The 24,602-nt window shown below is 44.6% G+C and overlaps 1 protein-coding gene across 2 annotated transcripts in view; it reads left to right on the top strand.

The window, feature by feature from the left end:
* LOC129860958 (nucleolar protein 4-like) overlaps positions 1-24,602 on the top strand; it is a 185,934-nt gene that overhangs the window by 63,929 nt on the left and 97,403 nt on the right. For both annotated transcript variants that reach the window (XM_055931928.1, XM_055931927.1), the window contains exons 2-3: positions 7,081-7,233; positions 19,972-20,083. In XM_055931928.1, coding sequence (XP_055787903.1) covers positions 7,081-7,233; positions 19,972-20,083 — 265 coding nt within the window. The remainder of the gene's footprint in view (positions 1-7,080; positions 7,234-19,971; positions 20,084-24,602) is intronic.

Raw genomic sequence — 24,602 nt, 5'->3', positions numbered from 1 at the left:
GAGTGTTGGGGGCTATTTTGTAAATGACATTGCCGAAGTCAAGGATCGGTAGGATAGTCAGTTTTACGAGGTTATGTTCTTCAGCATGAGTGAAGGAGGCTTTGATGCGAAATAGGAAGCCGATTCTAGATTTAATTTTGGATTGGAGATGCTTAATGTGAGTCTGGAAGGAGAGTATACAGGCTAACCAGACACCTAGGTATTTGTAGTTGTCCACATATTCTAGGTCAGAATCGTCCAGAGTAGTGATGCTAGTCGGGCGGGAGGGTGCGGACAGCGATCGGTTGAAGAGCATGCACTTAGTTTTACTAGCATTTTAAAGCAGTTGGAGGCCACGGAAGGAGTGTTGTATGGCGTTGAAGCTTGTTTGGAGGTTTGTTAGCACTGTGTCCAAAGAAGGGCCAGATGTATACAGAATGGTGTCGTCTGCGTAGAGGTGGATCAGAGAATCACCAGCAGCAAGAGTGACATCATTGATATATACAGAGAAAAGCGTCGGCCCGAGAATTGAGCCCTGTGGAACCCCCATAGAGACTGCCATAGGTCTGGACAACAGGCCCTCCGATTTGGCACACTTAACTCTATCTGAGAAGTAGTTGGTGAACCAGGCGAGGCAGTGATTTGAGAAACCAAGGCTATTGAGTCTGCCGATAAGAATGCTGTGATTGACAGAGTCGAAAGCCTTGGCCAAGTCGATGAAGACGGCTGCACAGTATTGTCTTTTATCGATGGCGGTTATGATATCGTTTAGGACCTTGAGCGTGGTGCACCCATGACCAGCTCGGAAACCAGTTTGCATAGCGGAGAAGGTACGGTGGGATTCGAAATGGTCGGTGATCTGTTTGTTAACTTGGCTTTCGAAGATTTTAGAAAGGCAGGGCAGGATGGATATAGCTCTATAACAGTTTGGGTCTATGGTGTCTCCCCCTTTGAAGAGGGGGATGACCGCGGCAGCTTTCCAATCTTTGGGGATCTCAAACGATACAAAAGAGCAACAATTTCGGCAGATAATTTTAGAAAGAGAGGGTCCAGATTGTCTAGCCCAGTTGATTTGTAGGGATCCAGATTTTGCAGCTCTTTCAGAACATCAGATGTTTGGATTTGGGTGAAGGAGAAGCGGGGGGAGTTTGGGCAAGTTGCTGCAGTGGGTGCTGAGGTGTTGGCATGGGTAGGTGTAGCCAGGTGGAAAGCAAGGCCAGCCGTGGATAAATGCTTATTGAAATGATCAATTATCGTAGATTTATCGGTGGTGACAGTGTTTCCTATCCTCGGTGCAGTGGGCAGGTGGGAGGAGGTGCTCTTATTCTCCATGGACTTTACAGTGTCTCAAAACTTTTTGGAATAAGTGCTACAGGAAGCAAATTTCTGTTTGAAAACGCTAGTCTTAGCTTTCCTATCTGACTGAGTATATTGGTTCCTGACTTCCCTGAAGAATTGCATATCGCGGGGGCTATTCGATGCTAATACAGAATGCCACAGGATGTTTTTGTGCTGGTCAAGGGCAGTCAAGTCTGGGGTGAACCAAGGGCTATATCTGTTCTTAGTTCACATTTTTTGAATGGGGCATGCTAATTTAAGATGGAGAGGAAAGCACTTTTGAAGAGCAACCAGGCATCCTCTACTGACGGGATGAGGTCGATATCCTTTCAGGATACCTGGGCCAGGTCGGTTAGAAAGGCCTGTTTGCTGAAGTGTTTTAGGGAGTGTTTGACAGTGATGAGGGGTGGTTGTTTGACCACGGACCCATTACGCACGCAGGCAATGAGGCAGTGATCGCTGAGATCCTGGTTGAAGACAGTAGAGGTGTATTTAGAGGGCAAGTTGGTCAGGATGATATCTAAGAGGGTGCCCATGGTTACGGATTTTGGGTTGTACCTGGTAGGTTCCTTGATAATTTGTGTGGGATTGAGGGCATCTATTTTAGATTGTAGGACGGCCGGGGTGTTAAGCAAGTCCCAGTTTAGGTCACCTAACAGTACGAACTCTGAAGATAGATGGGGGGCGATCAATTCACATATGGTGTCCAGGGCACAGCTGGGGGCTGGAGGGGGTCTATAACAAGCGGCAATGGTGAGAGACTTGTTTCTGGATAGATGGATTTTTAAAAGAAGATGCTTGAATTATTTGGTCACAGACCTGGATAGTATGACAGAACTCTGCAGGCTATCTCTGCAGTATATTGCAACTCCGTCCCCTTTGGCAGTTCTATCTTGTCGGAAAATGTTATAGTGAAGGATGGATATAATTCAGGATTTTTGGTGGCCTTCCTAAGCCAGGGTTCAGACACGGCTAGGACATCCGGGTTGGCGGAGTGTGCTAAAGCAGTGAATAAAACAATTTAGGGAGGAGGATTCTAATGTTAAGTGTGTCTAGTGTGTTCGGAACAGAGAGTAAAGGGGGCAAGTTTCTGGGCACGGAAGGATAGATTCAAGGCATAATGTACAGACAAGGGTATAGTAGGATGTGAATACAGTGGAGGTAAACCTAGGCATTGAGTGACGATGAGAGAGGATTTGTCTCTAGGAGCACCATTTAAGCCAGGTGCGGTCACTGCATGTGTGGGGGGTGGAACAACAGGGCTAAGGCATATTGAGCAGGGCTGGAGGCTCTAGAGTGAAATAAGACAAAAATTACTAATCAAAACAGCAATAGACAAGGCATATTGACATTAGGCATGTGTAGCCGAGTAATCATAGGGTCCAGTGAGTAGCTAGGCTAGCTGGAGGCACGGAGATTCAGACAGCTAGCAGGCCGGGGTTAGCAGCAGGCTAGCAGATGGGCCTCAGGGGGACGTCGCAACGGGGGAGCCTGTTGAAACCCCCTCGGACGGTTACGTCGGCAGACCAGTCGTGATGGATCGGCAGGGCTCCGTGTCGGCAGCAAAGGGTCCAGACTCATGATGATGTATTGGTTGACCTAGCTAATTACAGCTAGGCTATTAATGATGATGTATTGGTTGACCTAGCTTACTATAGCTAGGCTACTCATGATGATGTATTAGTTGACCTAGCTAACTATAGCTAGGCTACTCATGATGATGTATTGTTTGACCTAGCTAACTATAGCTGGCTACTCATGATGATATATTGCTTGTTTGTTTTTTGCTTTTGAAGCGCTTTGAGATTCTTATGAAATGTGCTATAGTAATATATTATTATCATTGTTAATATACGTCCATGCATGTCTGAGGACATCGGGAGATGACATGGAAATCGGCCACTGGGCGCAACAGTGCTGTTACCTTCAAGTAGGCTTTGCTAGGGTGTTGTTGATGGTGATGGGCGTAAGCATTTGCCTCTAAATTTGACATTTGGAACAACTTTGAAATTTGACGTTTGAAAACATGGATGAACGACTAATTCTGACGTGAGACTGTGAGAGTTTGTTGTGAATAAGACCCAGGGCTAGCCTATGTTATTATCCAATGTTATCATTAATGGGCCTTGCGGATTATTTATAGAGTAATCAACAACAGCCCCCTTGTCCCACCGATGCCTCTACCTTTCGATAAGAAATAACATCCTCATCCTCATCATCATCACCATTGTTTGAATGGCATTACGGCGACCATGAAGGGAGCTGGTGCTTTAGAAACATACAGCCCTCTCGGCTCTGCACGCTGCTCCGCGCTGCCATGGCAACCTTCATTACCTGCCGCTTGAGAGAGAGGTAGAGCGAGAGAGAGAGGTAGGGGGAGGAGGGTGAGTGAGGTAGTTCATTGACTCCCTGACTGTTGCTTCTGTTAAAGGTGCCCAGGGATAAATGTTTTATACAGTAATGAGGAGAGAACTACCCCCAAACACAACACACACTGGCACGGATACACACACACATCCCCCATGTTCACCTGTCGGCTCACAAAGCCAAAACGAGGGCAACAGACTAGAGGCGTGCCCAGCACCACAACACAGGACAGACAGAAACATCTCCTCAGCCCAGCTCATAGACAGGGAATATACTCACATGATGAGAGAGACTGTGGAGAGATGAGACCAAAATGTTATAGAGCGGGAGAAATTGAGACAAAATAATGAGGAAGAAGCCAGAGAGAATGTGGTGCGTGTGTATTTTGGATAACGTGAAAATCTGTCAGCCCCCACACGCTGTTCATTCTGCTTGATGTCGAAATTCAAGTTTTACTAGGTGCAGCCTGTGTCACATGACCCGCTGCCCCACACACCTGCCCAAGAGGTTAGCTATCCGGTTGTCATGGCAGCAAGTTTTGCCTTATTGTGAGCGGAATGCTGGTTGGAACTAGAAGTGTGTTTTTTTCACCCACCCTTTTTAGCAGGGAGCTGTTTGTGTTGGGTGTTGCTTTATGCTGTTGGAGCTGGAGCTTGGAGCTCTGAAAATAATTAGTGTAAAGATGGGCAAAGGATCGTGATAGATTCATTGTGAATTGTGAAGATGTAAATATGAAGAATTCTTAAACCACAAAATGAGAATGAAATGACTTCATTAAATGTAATGTTTTGAGCTATGGTAAACTTGAATTAGAATATGGTGTTGATAGCCTTATCAATGTTTTGAGCTATGGTAAACTGTAATTAGAATATGGTGTTGATAGCCTTATCAATGTTTTGTTATCATGTGAATCCCTGACTACTACATACACTTAATATTGTCTACAGTAGCCTACAAATAACAGAGTGGTTCTACCACCTGTGGTCATTTTGAAGATCCTGAACAAAGACAAAAGATCTCACCTCTCTTACCTTAACTGTTTTCGAAATTGTGTCAGTTTGTTGACCACACACTTTGGTAGGAGGGAGAATACAATGATTGAACAGCCAGTGAAAGAAACAACCAACCAAACAAAGCAATGAAAAAAACATACTTCAAAGAGCCATTTCTTTGTAGCGATTTAAAGTGCATTTTGCGCACCACCTGCTGTTTTACACATACTCTCTCTCTGTATTTGTGTGTGTGTGTGTGTGTGTGTGTGTGTGTGTGTGTGTGTGCGTGTGCGTGCTCCTGGCAGGTATCCCCCCTCAACCCCCCTCCCCCTAGTACACACACAGCTCTCCACTGGCCTTGGGGGAGAATATGGATGTTCCCAACAAGACTCAGAAATCCCAGCACCACTCTCTCTCCTAGCCTGTGTGTGTGTGCGCGTGTGCGCACGTGAGTGTACATGCGTGTGGGCATACGTGCGAGCTTGGGTGTCTGCACAGAACTTCTACAATACCACCATCATCATCCACACTATCATGACCTTGGTCATTTTTTGTAATTTGAAAAATAAATAATAATACAAATATATATGTTACACACAATGAAGAAAATGTATTACACGTCAACATCTAAATATTGGACCCATGCGTTGATCGAAGCTCAGAAAAATTATATTATTGATCTGACTGAGTTATAATCGCGCCGACATCTTTGCGAAGTCTGAGTGGAATCATGAACAGTGGTTTGTTCATTATGTTCTCCTGCGTCCCCCAGATTTGCCTAAGTGATTTGCCTCACCACTCAAACTCTCTCCGCCCTCTCGCGGCACTGGCGGAGGGTCTGACGTAAAACTAACTACTGTACCTCAGCTCGCACTCGGCTCAAGTAGCCTGGACTAGAGAGTCAGAGATGCTGATGACCGTGTGTTTGCGAGATGCCGGACAAAAGCCCATTTTAAAACCGTCCCTTGACTCCTGCCGTGTCTACAGACATCCCCCAAACAAACAAACTCCGACTTTCTGAGAATGAGTGCACAACTGATAAATAGTCGCTCATAGATGTCAGTCAGTCAGGTGGCTAACTGCCGGCAAACTTCTATTGCAGTAATGTTGAAGGGCTCTGGCTAGTATTACTTAGCTTATTACTTCATCCTTCTAGCTGGCTAACGTTAAACGGAGCCTACCTCAGCAGGAGCAAAATACATGCTATTAAGTTCTCATAATAACGTTGCTTTGGAGAGAGTAGGCTACTGAGACAGACAGACAGTGATGTGGCGCTCAGTGGTGAAGCTGAGGCAGAAGAGACAGAGCGAGAGGAAGCAAGCAGAAAAAGGTTAGTACAGAGGTTCCCAAACTTGGGGTCAGAGACCCATGTGGGGTCCACTGAGAATCTGTACTAATCTTATCAAACGAGTTAGGAACTTAAAAAAAAAAAATGTTTCAATATGAATATCTCCACATACCCTGTACGCTTACATTAAAATGCAAACAATACAGTTCTAAAATGTTTGTTTTTATCACTGATGCTATGTCAGTGTGAATCATGACTCATATTTACCCCCTTTCAGGGGTATAACGTTACAATTGTATAGCTAATAGGTTATGTGTTTGTAGATCAACTGAGGTGAATGAACCTACAGCAGCCAAGGTGATAATGACTCGGGTAATTTTTGCTTGTTTTTGCTGTTCTACAAATACCATTTCAAATTGTTTTATTGTATCGAAATGCCTTATGGACCTGATTAAAACTCAAACCCTGGTTACAGCCCTGCTCACTATTAATGGACCTGATTAAAACTCAAACCCTGGTTACAGCCCTGCTCACTATTAATGGACCTGATTAAAACTCAAACCCTGGTTACAGCCCTGCTCACTATTAATGGACCTGATTAAAACTCAAACCCTGGTTACAGCCCTGCTCACTATTAATGGACCTGATTAAAACTCAAACCCTGGTTACAGCCCTGCTCACTATTAATGGACCTGATTAAAACTCAAACCCTGGTTACAGCCCTGCTCACTATTAATGGACCTGATTAAAACTCAAACCCTGGTTACAGCCCTGCTCACTATTAATGGACCTCATTAAAACTCAAACCCTGGTTACAGCCCTGCTCACTATTAATGGTCTTCATAAAAATGAGCAATCATTTTCAGGCTTTTTTAAGTAGGAGATTTGATTGTTTTGTGAAAGAAAATTAGGGTTATCTAAACTAAAGACTGATTTTAAGAGAGCATTTTAATTTGTTTACCTATTGGGGGGCTCTTAGGTTATGTTTTGGCGTAATGTGTCAGTGTTGCTTTACATAATATGGTATTGTGTGTGTAAGCTTGGTGCCTTGTGCTCTAGGCCTCATCCCAATGATCCAGTCTGCTAAAGTACCACTCGTCCTCTCCTCTCCTGCAGTGTGTGGACGGGAGCTCTGGGTCGGAATCGTCTCTGAAGAGGGTGGCGGTGGTGGAGGACTTCTTTGACATCATCTATGCCATGCACGTAGAGATCAGCACCGACCCCGGCAAAGCACCCAAACACGCCGGACAGAAGAAGACCTACAAAGCGGTGAAAATACACTCTTTATCTCACTACCTCTCTCACACATTACCCCTCTTTATCAAATCAAATTTTATTGGTCACATACACATGGTTAGCAGATGTTATTGCGAGTGTAGCGAAATGCTTATGCTTCTAAACTCAGCAAAAAAAGAAACGTCCTCTCACTGTCAGCTGTGTTTATTTTCAGCAAACTTAACATGTGTAAATATGTGTATGAACATAACAAGATTCAACATTTGAGACATAAACTGAACAAGTTCCACAGACATGTGACTAAGAGAAATTGAATAATGTGTTCCTGAACAAAGGCGGGGTCAAAATAAAAAGTAACAGTCAGTATCTGGTGTGGCCACCAGCTGCATTAAATACTGTAGTGCATTTCCTCCTCATGAACTGCACCAGATTTGCCAGTCATTGCTGTGAGATGTTACCCCACTCTTCCACCAAGGCACCTGCAAGTTCCTGGACATTTCTGGGGGGAATGGCCCTAGCCCTCACCCTCCGATCCAACAGGTCCCAGACGTGCTCAATTGGATTGAGATCCGGGCTCTTCGCTGGCCATGGCAGAACACTGAGATTCCTATCTTGCAGGAAATCACGCACAGAACGAGCAGTATGGCTGGTGGCATTGTCTTGTTGGAGGGTCATGTCAGGATGAGCCTGCAGGGAGGGTACCACATTAGGGAGGAGGATGTCTTCCCTGTAACGCACAGCGTTAAGATTGCCTGCAATAACAACAAGCTCAGTCCGATGATGCTGTGAAACACCGCCCCAGACCATGACGGACCCTCCACCTCCAAATCGATCCCGCTGCAGAGTATAGGCCTCGATGTAACGCTCATTCCTTCGACGATAAACGCAAATCCGACCATCACCCCTGGTAAGACAAATCCGCGACTTGTCAGTGAAGAGCAATTTTTGCCAGTCCTGTCTGGTTCAGCGACGGTGGGTTTGTGGCCATAGGCAACGTTGTTACCGGTGATGTCTGGTAAGGACCTGCCTTACAACAGGCCTACAAGCCCTCAGTTCAGCCTCTCTCAGCCTATTGCGGACAGTCTGAGCACTGATGGAGGGATTGTGCGTTCCTGGTGTAACTCGGGCAGTTGTTGTTGCCATCCTGTACTTGTCCCGCAGGTGTGATGTTCGGATGTACCGATCCTGTGCAGGTGTTTTTATACGTGGTCTGCCACTGCGAGGACGATCAGCTGTCCATCCTGTCGCGTTGTCTTAGGCGTCTCACAGTACGGACATTGCAATTTATTGCCCTGACCACATCTGCAGTCCTCATGCCTCCTTGCAGCATGCCTAAGGCACGTTCACGTAGATGAGCAGGACCCTGGGCATCTTTATTTTGGTCTTTTTCAGAGTCAGCAGAAAGGCCTCTTTAGTGTCCTAAATTTTCATAACTGTGACCTTAATTGCCTGCATGTTCATTAATTGTTTATGGTTCATTGAAACAGTGTTTAAACCCTTTACAATGAAGATCTGTGAAGTTATTTGGATTATTATTTTTTCATCCCCTAGGGATGTTTCTTTTTTTGCTGAGTTTAGATCTGACAGTGCAGCAGTATCTAACAGGTAACATCTAACAAATTCCACAACAAAACCTAATAAACACAATCTAGTAAAGCCCGCTGTATGTAATAACAATTAAGGTTTTCTGGGCTAACAATGTAAGAAATAATACATACAAAAAACTAAATACTGCACAGTTTCCTAAGGACTTGAAGCGAAGCTGCCATCTCTATCGGTGCCGTCTTTCTTTAAAAAAAGATTTAAAAAAAAAAAACAATGTCTCTCACTTTCCTTTCACTTGATCTTTCTCTCTACCTGTATCTCAATACCTTTTACTTTATATTTCTCTCCATCTGTCTCACTCTTCCCTTTTACTCAATCTTTCTCTTCGATCACACGGTCACCCTGTGTGTCAACACCTTTATATCTATCTTAGCCTGCTGCCTCTCTCTCTCCCCTGGCTCTGTTTCTATTTGACACTCTTTTTAAATCGCCTGTCTTTATGATTATTTGGCAATATATGTTCTGTTCTCTGTTCCTCTTTCGATCTTTAGTATTCATTCCTGTTTCGTGACTTGTTTCTCTCTCTCTCGCCGTCCATCTGGTTTTTGGTGTTTAGACACAATCAATAGCACTAACACTCGCTTTCTCCGTATCCAATTAAAATGAATGGGATAGTTGAAATATATTTGTATAATACTTCTAGACCATCCTCTGAATATTTTCTCACAAGACAGCAGGCATCACCATTGACCCAGAACATTCATGTTGGCAAATATGTATTTTTCTCTTCAGTTCATTCACTGAACCCCCAGTTCTCTCTATTTCAGATAAACTAACATATATCTATTCATTTCCAGTCAATAACTTTATCGCAATCTCTGTGACACTTACCGCCACCGTAACTTCGCCCCCCTTTTACCTCACCTCATTACAAGAAAATGCTGCAACTTCGCAAGATTTTTCCATTTTGTGTGTGTGAAAGAAAACGTTTCTCAATTTAGATTGAAGGGGTCTGGCAAGGATATTAGATTCTAGCTCAAAGCTGACCTTGTGGTCATTGGAAGAAGGTATTTCTCTCTCTCCCTGACAACTATTCAGCAATTCTCTCTGTGAGCGTCTCCACAGTCGCTGAAGGCCAGATGTCTAGTTTATTTAGATTAAGGGCGATGACCGCAGTGCAAAGCACACACCTGGACAACATTGTCCATCGTTCCTTCTTAGCTAATTTCAAATGGGGAGATTTCACATGTCTGCCATTGGAAAATGCGGTTCCGCCCTGTACAAAAGTAAATGGGACAAAACCTTTAATTTGCCCAGTGTGTTGTATTGGGATACTTTGCCATCTCAATTGGTGATACTGCCCTCTTCTGGTTGAACATGGTAACTAAATCTTCACCCCAGTACTGTACAGAACATGTACTTTCCTTTTTAGGATGTATTTTCACTTCTATTGGATAAGAATGAAATGATAGAATATCAGTATAACATTAGTAGTGAGTAAACAGAGCTGTGACTGTGTAATGAACAGAACACTTCCTCTTTTTTTCACTGCTTATTTACAGTATTTTTGCTCTGCCCGCTGCCATGGCTTCCAGGGTACTTTGTCACACAGTGGGCCATGAAATGTTTATTACACACACACACACACACACACACACACACACACACACACACACACACACACACACACACACACACACACACACACACACACACACACACACACACACACACACACACACACACACACACACACACTGCAGGACACATGACTGGTTGTCCCTATCCTTCATTGGCAGTGCTGTTCAGCACTTCTCCTCTCTGTCCCCCTCTGTGTCTCTTTATGCTTCTCCAGAACAGATAGACAGAGCTGCATTGGTGGCCTAGGGCAGACCCACCGCCACAGGCCCTTTCCAGACCCACGGTCCTACTGTCACGTTCCTGACCTGTTTTCTGTTGTTTGTATGTGTTTAGTTGGTCAGGGCGTGAGTTGGGGTGGGCATTCTATGTGTTGTGTTTCTATGTTGGGGTTAATGTGTTGCCTGATATGGTTCTCAGTTAGAGGCAGGTGTTTGACGTTTCCTCTGATTGAGAACCATATTAAGGTAGGCTGTTCTCACTGTTTGTTTGTTGGGTGATTGGCTTCCGTGTCTGTGTATGTAGCACCACATGGGACTGTTTCGTTGTCGTTCGTGTATGTAGTCTGTTCCTGTTCGTGCGTTCTTCGTGTTTTTTATGTAAGTTCCAAGTTCAGGTCTGTCTACGTTGTTTTGTAGTTTCCAAGTGTTTTCGTGTTCGTCTTTAAATAAATCATTATGTCTTCATTAAACGCTGCGTTTTGGTCCGACCCTTACTCCTCCTCCTCTTCCGAGGAGGAGGCATTAGACAGCCGTTACACCTACTCTGTCGGCTACATGGCTCGCTTTCTGAGATTCTTTTGGGACTGGGAGAACAATGGCGGTGGTAGCTAACCTGTCATCACACAAAGAGAGTCAACCCCTCTGGGGGGAGTCGCTGCCTCGCCCCCCAATCCCCTCCTATGACCGTAACTACATATGAGGGCACAGAGGTCCGGACCCCTGTAATCTGTAATTTTTCTAATTAAAAACAAATATATATAATATAAATCTATATGTTGAACACAATAAAGATAATCAATTAAGGGTCAACATCAAAATATTTCTCTCAGCATTTATCCAAGCTCAGAACGCTTATGTTCTTGATCTGACTGCCTGCCTCTTTGCGAACGAGTGGAATCATGAACAGTGGTTTGTTCGTTATTTACACCTGCATCCCCCACTCTATCTTCACCTGCATCACCACTCTATTTTCACCTGCATCACCACTCTATCTTCACCTGCATCCCCCACTCTATCTTCACCTGCATCACCACTCTATTTTCACCTGCATCACCACTCTATCTTCACCTGCATCACCACTCTATCTTCACCTGCATCCCCACTCTATCTTCACCTGCATCCCCCACTCTATTTTCACCTGCATCACCACTCTATCTTCACCTGCATCACCACTCTATCTTCACCTGCATCCCCCACTCTATTTTCACCTGCATCACCACTCTATCTTCACCTGCATCCCCCATTATTTTCACCTGCATCACCACTCTATCTTCACCTGCATCCCCCACTCTATTTTCACCTGCATCACCACTCTATTTTCACCTGCATCCCCCACTCTATCTTCACCTGCATCACCACTCTTTCTTCACCTGCATCCCCCACTCTATCTTCACCTGCATCACCACTCTATCTTCACCTGCATCAACACTCTATCTTCACCTGCATCACCACTCTTTCTTCACCTGCATCCCCCACTCTATCTTCACCTGCATCACCACTCTATCTTCACCTGCATCAACACTCTATCTTCACCTGCATCCCCCCACTCTATCTTCAGCTGCATCACCACTCTATCTTCACCTGCATCACCACTCTATCTTCACCTGCATCAACACTCTATCTTCACCTGCATCACCACTCTATTTTCACCTGCATCACCACTCTATCTTCACCTGCATCACCACTCTATCTTCACCTGCATCCCCCACTCTATCTTCACCTGCATCCCCCCACTCTATCTTCACCTGCATCACCACTCTATCTTCACCTGCATCACCACTCTATCTTCACCTGCATCCCCCACTCTATCTTCACCTGCATCCCCCCATTCTATCTTCACCTGCATCACCACTCTATCTTCACCTGCATCCCCCACTCTATCTTCACCTGCATCACCACTCTATTTTCACCTGCATCACCACTCTATCTTCACCTGCATCACCACTATATCTTCACCTGCATCCCCCACTCTATTTTCACCTGCATCACCACTCTATCTTCACCTGCATCACCACTCTATCTTCACCTGCATCACCACTCTATCTCCACCTGCATCCCCACTCTATCTTCACCTGCATCCCCCCACTCTATCTTCACCTGCATCACCACTCTATCTTCACCTGCATCTCCACTCTATCTCCACCTGCATCCCCACTCTATCTTCACCTGCATCCCCCCACTCTATCTTCACCTGCATCACCACTCTATCTTCACCTGCATCCCCCCACTCTATCTTCACCTGCATCACCACTCTATCTCCACCTGCATCCCCCACTCTATCTTCACCTGCACCCCCCACTCTATCTTCACCTGCATCCCCCCACTCTATCTTCACCTGCATCCCCCACTCTATCTTCACCTGCATCCCCCCACTCTATCTTCACCTGCATCCCCCCACTCTATCTTCACCTGCATCCCCCACTCTATCTTCATCTGCATCCCCCACTCTATCTTCACCTGCATCCCCCCACTCTATCTTCACCTGCATCACCACTCTATCTTCACCTGCATCCCCCCACTCTATTTTCACCTGCATCACCACTCTATCTTCACCTGCATCCCCCCACTCTATCTTCAGCTGCATCACCACTCTATCTTCACCTGCATCACCACTCTATCTTCACCTGCATCAACACTCTATCTTCACCTGCATCACCACTCTATTTTCACCTGCATCACCACTCTATCTTCACCTGCATCACCACTCTATCTTCACCTGCATCCCCCCATTCTATCTTCACCTGCATCACCACTCTATTTTCACCTGCATCACCACTCTATCTTCACCTGCATCACCATTCTATCTTCACCTGCATCACCACTCTATCTCCACCTGCATCCCCACTCTATCTTCACCTGCATCCCCCCACTCTATCTTCACCTGCATCACCACTCTAGCTTCACCTGCATCTCCACTCTATCTCCACCTGCATCCCCACTCTATCTTCACCTGCATCCCCCCACTCTATCTTCACCTGCATCACCACTCTATCTTCACCTGCATCCCCCCACTCTATCTTCACCTGCATCACCACTCTATCTCCACCTGCATCCCCCACTCTATCTTCACCTGCACCCCCCACTCTATCTTCACCTGCATCCCCCCACTCTATCTTCACCTGCATCCCCCCACTCTATCTTCACCTGCATCCTCCACTCTATCTTCACCTGCATCACCACTATATCTTCATCTGCATCCCCCACTCTATCTTCATCTGCATCCCCCACTCTATCTTCACCTGCATCCCCCCACTCTATCTTCACCTGCATCACCACTCTATCTTCACCTGCATCCCCCCACTCTATTTTCACCTGCATCACCACTCTATCTTCACCTGCATCCCCCCACTCTATCTTAACCTGCATCCCCCCACTCTATCTTCACCTGCATCCCCCCACTATATCTTCATCTGCATCACCACTATATCTTCACCTGCATCCCCCACTCTATCTTCACCTGCGTCCCTCACTCTATCTTCACCTGCATCCTCCCACTCTATCTTAACCTGCATCCACCCACTCTATCTTCACCTGCGTCCCTCACTCTATCTTCACCTACGTCACCCACTCTATCTTCACCTGCATCCCCCACTCTATCTTCACCTGCATCCCCCACTATATCTTCTTCACCTGCATCACCACTCTATCAAATGGCTAACTCCGCCCTCTCGCGGCACAGGCCAAGGGCCTGAGATGTGAAACGAAGTGCATCAGCTCGCACTCGGATCAAGTAGCCTAGGCAACTAGAGAGTGAGAGATGCTGACGACTGTGTTTGCAAGATGCCGGACAAATGGCAATTTTTAAACCTTCCTGCGACTCCTGCCGTGTCTACAGACATCCCCCAAACAAACAAATAGCGACTCTCTGAGAATGAGTGCACCACAGGAGGCTGCTGAGGGGAGGACGGCTCATAATAATGGCCAGAATGGAGCAAATAGAATGACATCATTCCACTAATTCTGCTCCAGCCATTACCACGAGCCCGTCCTCCCCAATTAAGGTGCCACCAACCTCCTGTGGAGTGCACAACTGGTAAATAGTCACTTATAGATATGTCAGTCAGTCAGGTGGCTAACTGCTGACAGAGACTTCTATTGCAGTAACTTTGAAGTGCTCTGGATAGTAATACTTAGCCAGCTAGAAGGATGAAGAAAGAAGCTAATGTTAAATGGAGCCTACCTCAGCAGGAGCAAAAAATATGTTATTAAATTCTCGTAATAACTTTGCTTTACAGAGAGTAGGTTACTGAGGCAGACAGTGATGTGGCGCTCAGTGGTGAGGCTGAGGCAGGCTGCAATGCATGCAGGAGGAAGCAGAGACAGAGCGAGAGGAAGCAAGCAGAGAGAGAGGTTAGTATATTGGTTCCCAAACTTGGGGCCGGAGACCCATGTGGGGTCCCCTGAGAAAATCTGTACTAATCTTATCAAACAAGTTAGGAACTTTAAAAAAAAGAAGATATTTTTCAATATGAATATCTCCACATACCCTGTACGCTTACATTAAAATGCAAACAATACAGTTCTAAAATGTTTGTTTTTATCACTGATGCTATGTCAGTGTGAATCATGACTCATATTTACCCCCTTTCAGGGGTATAACGTTACAATTGTATAGCTAATAGGTTATGTGTTTGTAGATCAACTGAGGTGAATGAACCTACAGCAGCCAAGGTGATAATGACTCAGGTCATTTCTGCTTGTTTTTGCTGTTCTCCAAATACCGTTTCAAATTGTTTTATTGTATCGAAATACAGTAAATGAGCTTCAACTTTCAGGGAGGTCCCTTTTCGGATCTCTCTAAAACTCAAACCCCCTTCCCTCTAGAGCCCCTCTCACTCCCCTCCTCCCCTCCCTCATTTTACAACCTTCACCTCTCTGGCGAGGATGTTTGTTAGAGGGAAGGGGGTTTGAGGGAGAGGCGAGCGTGTGTATTTTCTTCTGCTCCCAACCCCAGCCTGCCACAGAGGGCGGAGTGATAGAGGGAGGCCAGTTTGAGAGAGAAGGGGAGAGGAGGAGGAAAGGATGACTGCAGGGACAGCGTGAAAAAAGGAAAGATCGGAAGGTGACAGCAAGGGCAGGAGACATAGGAGAATACATTGAAAGTTCTCCTAGAGATAATCTCGTGTCACCATGCCACCTTGCAAAAATGATAAAGAGACTGTGCAAACTGTCACCAAAGGCTGTGACTGACAATTGTCTCCATTTTATTCATAAAGACTAGGGTTGCAAAGGGTCGGAAACTTTCTGAAAAATTTCTGGAATATTTGCGGAAATTTCCATGGGATGTTAAAACTTCTCTAGGATAGGGGGCAGCATTTTCACGTTTGGATGAAAAGCATACCCAAATTCAACTGCCAGCTACTCATCCCCAGAAGATAAGATATGCATATTGTTAGTAGATTTGGATAGAAAACACTCTGAAGTTTCTAAAACTGTTTGAATCATGTGAGTATAACAGAACTTATTTAGCAGGCGAGACCCAGAGGACAAACCATTCAGATTTCTTTTTTTTTAGGTCACTCTTTTCAATGCGTTTTCATTGGGAAACCAGATTTCTAAGGGACCTGCTTGCAGTTCCTACCGCTTCCACTGGATGTCAACAGTCTTGAGAAATTGGTTGAGGTTATTCCTTTGTGTAATGAAGAAGTACGGCCATCTTGTACGAGAGTCACATGAAGTGTCCTGTTAGATAGAAGCGCGTGACCAGTAAGCTAGCTATAGTTGGTTTTAATCCTATATTGAACACAGATCATCCCGTCTTCAATTTTATCGATTATTAACGTTAAAAAATACCTAAAGTTATATTACAAAAGTAGTTTGACATTTTTTGGCAAAGTTTACAGGTAACCTTTGAGATATTTTGTAGTCACGTTTGAGCAAGTAGGAACCGGTGTTTTTCTGGATCAAACGCGCCAAATAAATTGACATTTTGGATATATATCGACGGAATTAATCGAACAAAAGGACCATTTGTGATGTTTATGGGACATATTGGAGTGCCAACAACAGAATCTCGTCAAAAGTAAGGCATGAATTATATTTTTATTTCTGCGTTTTGTGTCGCACCTGCATGGTTGAAATATGCTTCTCTGTCTTTGTTTACTATTGTGCTATCCTCAGATAATAGCATAGTTTGCTTTCGTCGAAAAGCCTATTTGAATTCTGAAATGTTGGCTGGATTCACAACCAGTGTAGCTTTAATTTGGTATCTTTCATGTGTGATTTAATGAAAGTTAGATTTTTATAATAATTTTCATAGTAATTCATTTGAATTTGGCGCTCTGCATTTTCTCTGGCTTTTTGCCAAGTGAGACAGTAGCGTCCCGCCTAAACTCAGATTTTTGGATATAAATATGAACTTTACCGAACAAAACATACATGTATTGTGTAACATGAAGTCCTATGAGTGTCATCTGATGAAGATCATCAAAGGTTAGCGATTAATTTTATCTCTTTCTGCTTTTTGTTACTCCTCTCTTTGGCTGGAAAAATGGCTGTATTTTTCTGTGGCTATGTACTGACTTAACATAATCGTTTGGTGTGCTTTCACCGTAAATCCTTTTTGAAATCATACGTGTTGGCTGGATTCACAACAAGTGTAGCTTTAATTTGGTGCCTTTCATGTGTGATTTCATGAAAGTTTGATTTTTATAGTAATATATTTGAATTTGGTGCTCTGCATTTTTACTGGTGTAAAGGCTTTCTTCCAGGGGTGAAGGAGAGGACCAAAATGCAGCGCGGCTAGTGTTAAACATGTTTAATTAAGAACAAGTAACACTACAAACAACATACAAAATAACAAATGTGCAAAACCGATACAGACCTATCTGTGCAGAACACAAACACAGAGACAGGTAACAAACACCCACAAAACCCCCAACACAAAACAAGCCTCCTATATATGAGTCTCAATCAGAGACAACGACTACCATCTGTCTCTGATTGAGAACCCACACTAGGCTGACATAGAAACATACAAACTAGACACACAACATAGAATTCCCACCCAGCTCACGTCCTGACCAACTAAACACATACAAAACAACAGAAAACAGGTCAGGAACGTGACAACTGGCTTTTGGCCAAGTGGGACGTTAGCGTCCCACATATCCCAGAGAAGTTAATTTGGGGAATTTTGCTTAAATTCATCAAAAAAGTTAGCTTATAACAGTGAACTTTTTTTTGTGGGATACACATAAGGAAATTCTAGATCTTGTTGCATATTTTGGTTCAACTATCCCCAATTCAATGGAATTGCAACCCTCTGCATGCACAGTGCATTCTTCCTTCACATCAGAATCAGAATCACATTCAACTGATTCTCAAGATCTTGCACACTAATGAGATGCTATTGAGCCCACGCTATTACACTGTCTGAGCCAAGGACAACATGCTTTCTGCTAAATTTTGATTACAATACTGGTTGAGGTGAATATATTTTATATGACATTATTTTTTGAAAACGAGTAAATAGTAGCCTGCAGCAAAGTGTGTTTAAATAATGTCTAACTTGTTAACAATTTCTGCTAGTTAGTTAGCCGTTTTATAGTGTGGTGAATGTGCTGCTAAAAGCCAAGGAAATGGTTAGGTATGTGAAGGGTCATCAAGTTATAGCAGCAATCTACCTCACCAAGCAAAGTGAGAAAATAAGAGCACCACATTGAAGCTGCCCAGCAACACCCGTTGTCATCAGATTTGACAGTCTCCTGGAGGGGAATGAGTCTCTCCAAGAAATGTGCCGTAATGGACAGCCCCATCAAGAGGATCCTCCTGGATGATGTATTTTGGGAGACAGTGGTAAGCAGCCTGTAACTCCTGAAACCTATAGCAGTAGCAATTGCATGGATTGAGGGAGACAATGCCATCCTGTCTGATGTTTAGACTCTGCTTGCAGATGTAAGAGAAGAAATCCGTACTGCCCTGCCCACTTCACTGTTGCTCCAAGCAGAGAAAATTGCAGTTCTGAAATACATCAAAAAGTGTGAAGCCTTCTGCCTGAAGCCCATACACGCCGCAGTGTACATGTTGGACACCACGTATCCTGGCAAGAGCATCCTGTCTGGTGCAGAGATCAACAACGCCTATGGTGTCATCACTACCATGTCTCGTCACCTTGGCCTGGATGAGGGCAAGGTTCTTGGCAGTCTGGCGAAGTACACTTCCAAGCAAGGGCTTTGGGATGGAGATGCAATATGGCAGTCGTGCCAACATATCTCATCAGCCACCTGGTGGAAGGGACTTTGTGGATCTGAGGCTCTTTCCCCTGTTGCCTCCATCATCCTCCAAATCCCACCAACATCAGCCACCTCGGAGCGCAACTGGTCCTTGTTTGTGAACACACACACCAAAGCACATAACAGGCTGACCAATACAAGAGTTGAATAATTGGTGGCCATCCAGGCAAATGTGAGGCTTTTAGAGCCTGACAACGAGCCATCCTCAACACGGTTGGAAAGTGGCAGTGAAGATCAGGCCTCAGAGTCTGATGATCAAGAGGTGGACATTGAGGAGGTCCAGGGAGAAGACATGGAAGCCTGAGAGGAAGACCACCAAAGCTTTAGTTTCTAGACTATCATTTTACAGATTAATGTTGAAAACGTTTTTGGGAGATGAGATGGATCATTGGGGATCATTCAATATTCCCTTTCTTTTGTTGTTAAGTGAAATCCACCCATGTGAAGAGTCAACTCATTTAATTAAAGTTCAATTCGTAACTAAATAGTTTTTTAAATTTCTATTGGAAGGATTAAATCATTTGCAATTATGTCTACTTGTGTTAACGTAAAAGGTGTATGTTTCTGTCTCCATATGATATGCTAAATATATCCAGTGCAGAAAACATCTACATTTAAATGGTATTCATATTAATTTGCATATATTTCTGTTAATTCCCATATATTCCCATAATTTCCACGGAAAGTTTCCACCTCTGAATATTCCCAAAACTTTGCAATGCTAGACTAGACCACACCCCGCTCTCCTTGTTACACTCACGGAAGTATGCACACACACACACACACACACACACACACACACACACACACACACACACCCTTAAAACCCTACTGACACTCACTGCCTCTACTCTGGGTGAAGTGGTGACATATTGTTTGATGGAGTTTTAACAGAGAGTTCAAATTGAGCCTGTAGAGACAGTAGTATCACCTCTTCAGTGTTCAATACTAGAAGCATGCATAGTAGCATCTTTATCAGCCATGGCTCTGGTAGTGATATAATTTTTTTCTCTCTTTTCCCCTTGTCTCTCACTCTCTCTCTCTGTCTCTCTCTCTCTCTCTCTCCCCTCTCTCTCACTCCCCCAACCCCCTCGCTCCCTCGCTCACTTGCTCGCTCTCTCGCTGATGGGCAGATAGCGGAGACGTATGCCTTCCTGCCCAGGGAGGCAGTGACCCGTTACCTGATGAGCTGTGGTGAGTGTCAGAAGAGGATGCACATCAGCCCTGGCGGAGCAGAGTTCAAAGGTAAACAACATCTCTGTTTCTCTCTGGACCACTGACTGTTCAGAGCTATTTGGAAAGCTTCTGCAGTAGGCCTACATTACTACTCACGTCTGTACTGTCTGTAAGACAGCCCATACAAATTTCAGACTCTCAGAGCATGGATGTAGATGGACAGGGATTTTCATATGAGTTGTAAAAAGAACACTTTTGAGCGCTGCTTGCTCTGCCCCCTCCTCCACTCCCCCTCCCCCTCTTATCCTCATCTTGCTGCCACCCTAAAGGCACACCCCCCCAGTTTTCCCAGTCCTCCCCAGTCCTATTAAACTTATAGTCATTGGAGTGTCCTGCCTCCTTCCTAACACACTGCAATTAGCCCAATTTGGGGCCTTAAACAAATAAAAAAATAAAAAATTGAGAGGCACAGCAGCCAGAGAGAAAAACAGCTTATTTCTTTGTATAGCGTTTGTATTGTAGTGCTGGTTTCCCAGACTGAGAGAGTGCACAGTATGTGGTATGTCATTGAACTGTGCTCAGCTCTGCTAGCCTGGATTGGCTTGTGTCTTCCCCTGTGTCTGCTGGTTGGCTGTGTTAGCTTTGGCAAGTGACTGTGCCACTGGAGGACAGCTGTGGCGGTAAGGGAACCGTGACTCAGACTGGCATTCCAGAGGAAGATTCCTGATATCCCACAACCGCATGCATTGTTCCCAAGGCCAAGGGTGAAAGACACACGGAGACAGACAAAAATGGGGTGGAAATGGTGAGGAGAGAAATAAATCAGAGAGAGTCCGAAATGGGGTGAAATCTTCAATGGCTGTCCTGCAATTTATACATTTATAGATCTTATATTTCCTCTATTCAGGGTCCCATATTGACAGAGGGGCTGTCATGTACCTTCACATATGGAAGGCACTTCCATATTCCCACAAGAACAGAATATGGGTAGTATGTAAAGTAAACCATGCCAAATGAATAGTAATGCTCACCAAACCCTCTCCTCCATCCCATAAACACACAACGCAGCAAGAGAAGTGCTCCCAGGCCCGATCTGTCTGTCAGAGTGTTGTGTCAACGCTGAGCAGCTGACACTGGGCGTCACTCATAAAGAGAGCAGCTAATTGGCTTCCTTCCCTATGGGGGTCCACCCCTCTCCACCCCGACCCCCCCCCCCCCCCCCCCCCATCCCCGTAACCCCTCCAACCCACCACCCCCCTCCTCTCCGCCTAAGCCACTCCCGCAAAAGTTCAGTGTTGAATTATTGAATGCAATTCATTACTGTATGCTGGGGCTCTTTTAAATTGACATCAGGCAGTCTTTTGAGTCACATCTTTCATCTTTCGTCTCTTCAACCTTCATCATAACGTATTGGTTATGCACTAGGAACAGGTGTCGAGGAGGTGTAGGATAGGGCCCATATTCATAAAGCCCTCAGAGAAGGAGTGTTGATCTATGATCAGTTTTTTGCCTTTTAGATCATGATGAATAAGATTACATGGACAGGAGGGACCTGATCCTAGATCAGCACCTTGGTCGCTGGTCCTGTGCTGATTTTTCCTCCCTTCTCATTTTAAACTCCATTTCTCAGCTGTCAAGTCTAGTCTCTGTCATTTCATTTATCTGCTGACCTACTAAGGGACAATGTTCTGGAGTCCTGAAGGGGGGAAATACAAGCCAGATAATCTATACCTCTGCAGTAAATAGACAGGAGCGCAATCGATTACTGATGGATGTACTGTGTACACATGAGTGTACTGTCCCAGTAGGTGATAGGTTGTTTGATATGATCCTTGGAGAGGAGGACCCTGTACGCCATGTGATAGTACCCTCCAAGGTCAGGTCCCTGGGTCTGAACCCCGCCCTGTGCAACTGGGTCCTGAACTTCACGGGCCGCCCCCAGGTGGTGAAAGTAGAAAACAACACCTCCCCTTTGCTGATCCTCAACACAGGGGCCACACAGGGGCCCCACAAGGGTGCGAACTCAGACCCCTCCTGTACTCCATGTTCACCCATGACTGCATGGCCACGCATGCCTCCGACTCAATCATCAAGTTTGCAGATGACACAACAGTAGTAGGCCTGATTACCAACAATGACGAGACAGCCTACAGGGAGGAGGTGAGGGCCCTGGAAGAGTGATGCCAGGAAAATAACCTCTCACTTAACATCAACAAAACAAAGGAGCTGCTCGTGGACTTCAGGAAACAACAGAGGGAGCACACCCCTATCCACATAGACGGGACCACAGTGGAAAGCTTCAAGTTCCTCGGCGTACACATCACTGAAGATCTGAAATAGTCCACCCACAAAGACAGGAGGCTGAAGAAATTTGGCTTGGCCCCTAAAACCCTCACAAACTCTTACAGATGCACAATTGACAGCATTCTGTCGGGCTGTTTCACCACCTTGTATGGCAACTGCACCGCCCACAATCGCAGGGCTCTCCAGAGGGTGGTGTGGTCTGCCCAACGTATCACCGGGGTCAAACTATGTGCCCTCCAGGACACCTACAGCACCCCTATGTCACAGGAAGGCCAAAAAGATAATCAAGGACATCAACCACCCGAGCCACGGCATGTTCACCCCGCTGCCATCCAGAAGGTGAGGTCAGTACAGGTGCATCAAAGCTGGGACCGAGAGACTGAAAACAGCTTCTATTGCAAGGCCATCAAACTGTTAAACAGCCATCACTAGCCGGGTTCCACCCGGTTACGTAGCCCTGCACCTTAGAGGCTGCTGTCCTATATACATAGACTTGGAATCACTGGAAACTTTAATAATGGAACACTAGTCACTTTAATAATGTTTAAATAATGTTTACATACTGCTTTACTCATCTCATATGTATATACTGTATTCTATTCTACTGTGTTTTATTCAATGCCACTCCGACATTACTCGCTCTAATATTTATATATTTCTTAAATCCATTTTTTTTTACTTTTAGATTTTTGTTAATTGTTACATACTACTGCACTGTTGGAGCTAGGAACACAAGCATTTCACTACACCTGCAATAACATCTGCTAAATATGTGTGTGACCAATAAAATGTTATTTCAAATTTAATTTAATTTGATGAGGAAGACAGACTATTGCTTGCACTTGAAGTATAACAACAATGCAATTCAAGAGAGGATGTATACCAGTTCAGTTATAGAGAATTTGCAGTTATTTTGTTATATGCTATATTATATATTATGGTAGAGAAGTCTTTAAAAATGAACTGCTGGTATAAGTAAGTTCAAATGCACAAGCATCTTAATGTAGGATGTCCACTTAGTGGTTTAATGCACCCATTACATATACTGTAAATGTCCATCATGGCCAATGGCAGAGAAATCATACTGCAGGCCCATTACTATTCATTAAAAAAATCTGGTCTCTTTTTCATTATGGTTTAACACAGGGCAGGATAGTAGTGGATTTGTATTTATTATGGATCCCCATTAGCTGTTGCCAAGGCAGCGGCTACTCTTCCTGGGGTCCAAATTACATTACATATAAAACAAAAGATGAAACAGTACATCATATTGTGCTGTTACACCACTACATATCAACAATACAAAAGGTATAATATCATCATACAACATTACAATGTAGCATGCGTGTGCTAGCGTGCGTGTGCTAGTGTGTGTGTGTGTGTGTGTGCGTGTGTGCCTGTGTGTGTCTCTTCACAGTCCACGTTGTTCCATAAGGTGTAGTTTGATTTGTTTTTGAAATCTGATTTTACTGCTTACATGAGTTATTTGATGTGGAATAGAGTTCCATGTAGTCATGGCTCTGTGTAGTACTGTGAATTTCCCGGACTCTGTTCTGGACTTGGGGACTGTGAAGAGACCCCTTGTGGCATGTCTTATGGGGTTTACATGGGTGTCTGTGTACTAGTTGTTTGAACATGTCAATACCACTAACAAAGACAAGAAGTGATGCAGTCAATCTCCTCTACTTTGAGGCAGGAGAGATTGACATGCATGTCATTGATGTTAGCTTGCCGTGCTGCCAGCCATGCTGCTCTGTTCTGGGCCAACTCATTTGCATATGTCCCTCTTTGTGGCACTTGACCATATGACTGAGCAGTAGTCCAGTTGTGACAAAACTAGGGCCCTGTAGGACTTGTTTTGTGGATAGCAATGTCAAAAGAGCAGAGCAGCGCTTTATTATGGACAGACTTCTCCCCATGTTAGCTACTGTTGCATCAATATGTTTGACCATGACAGTTTACAATCCAGGGTTACACAAAGCAGTTTAGTCTCCTCAACTTGCTCAATTTCCACATTATTTATTACAAGACTTAATTAAGGTAATCTATACATAGAGTAAGAGCTGATTCTGGTCAAAAGCTGCTTGTTTGTTTCTGCGTGCTTGTGGCAGCTGCCAGGAATAGCAATTTGGTGGCTTTGCTGCTTTCTTTATGAGCGATCCACCCTCTTCTATCTCTCTCACACATGTACACATGCACACTGTAAAATTATTCTGGGGTGAATTGAAATTGACCAAAAAAAAATACCATATACTTAATAAAAATAAATGTAAGTTGTTTCAAT

Source organism: Salvelinus fontinalis, chromosome 8 (genome assembly GCF_029448725.1).
Source record: "Salvelinus fontinalis isolate EN_2023a chromosome 8, ASM2944872v1, whole genome shotgun sequence".
NCBI lineage: Eukaryota > Metazoa > Chordata > Actinopteri > Salmoniformes > Salmonidae > Salvelinus > Salvelinus fontinalis.
The sequence above is the reverse complement of the archived record's forward strand: the minus strand, read 5'-3'. Positions and strand labels throughout refer to the sequence as shown.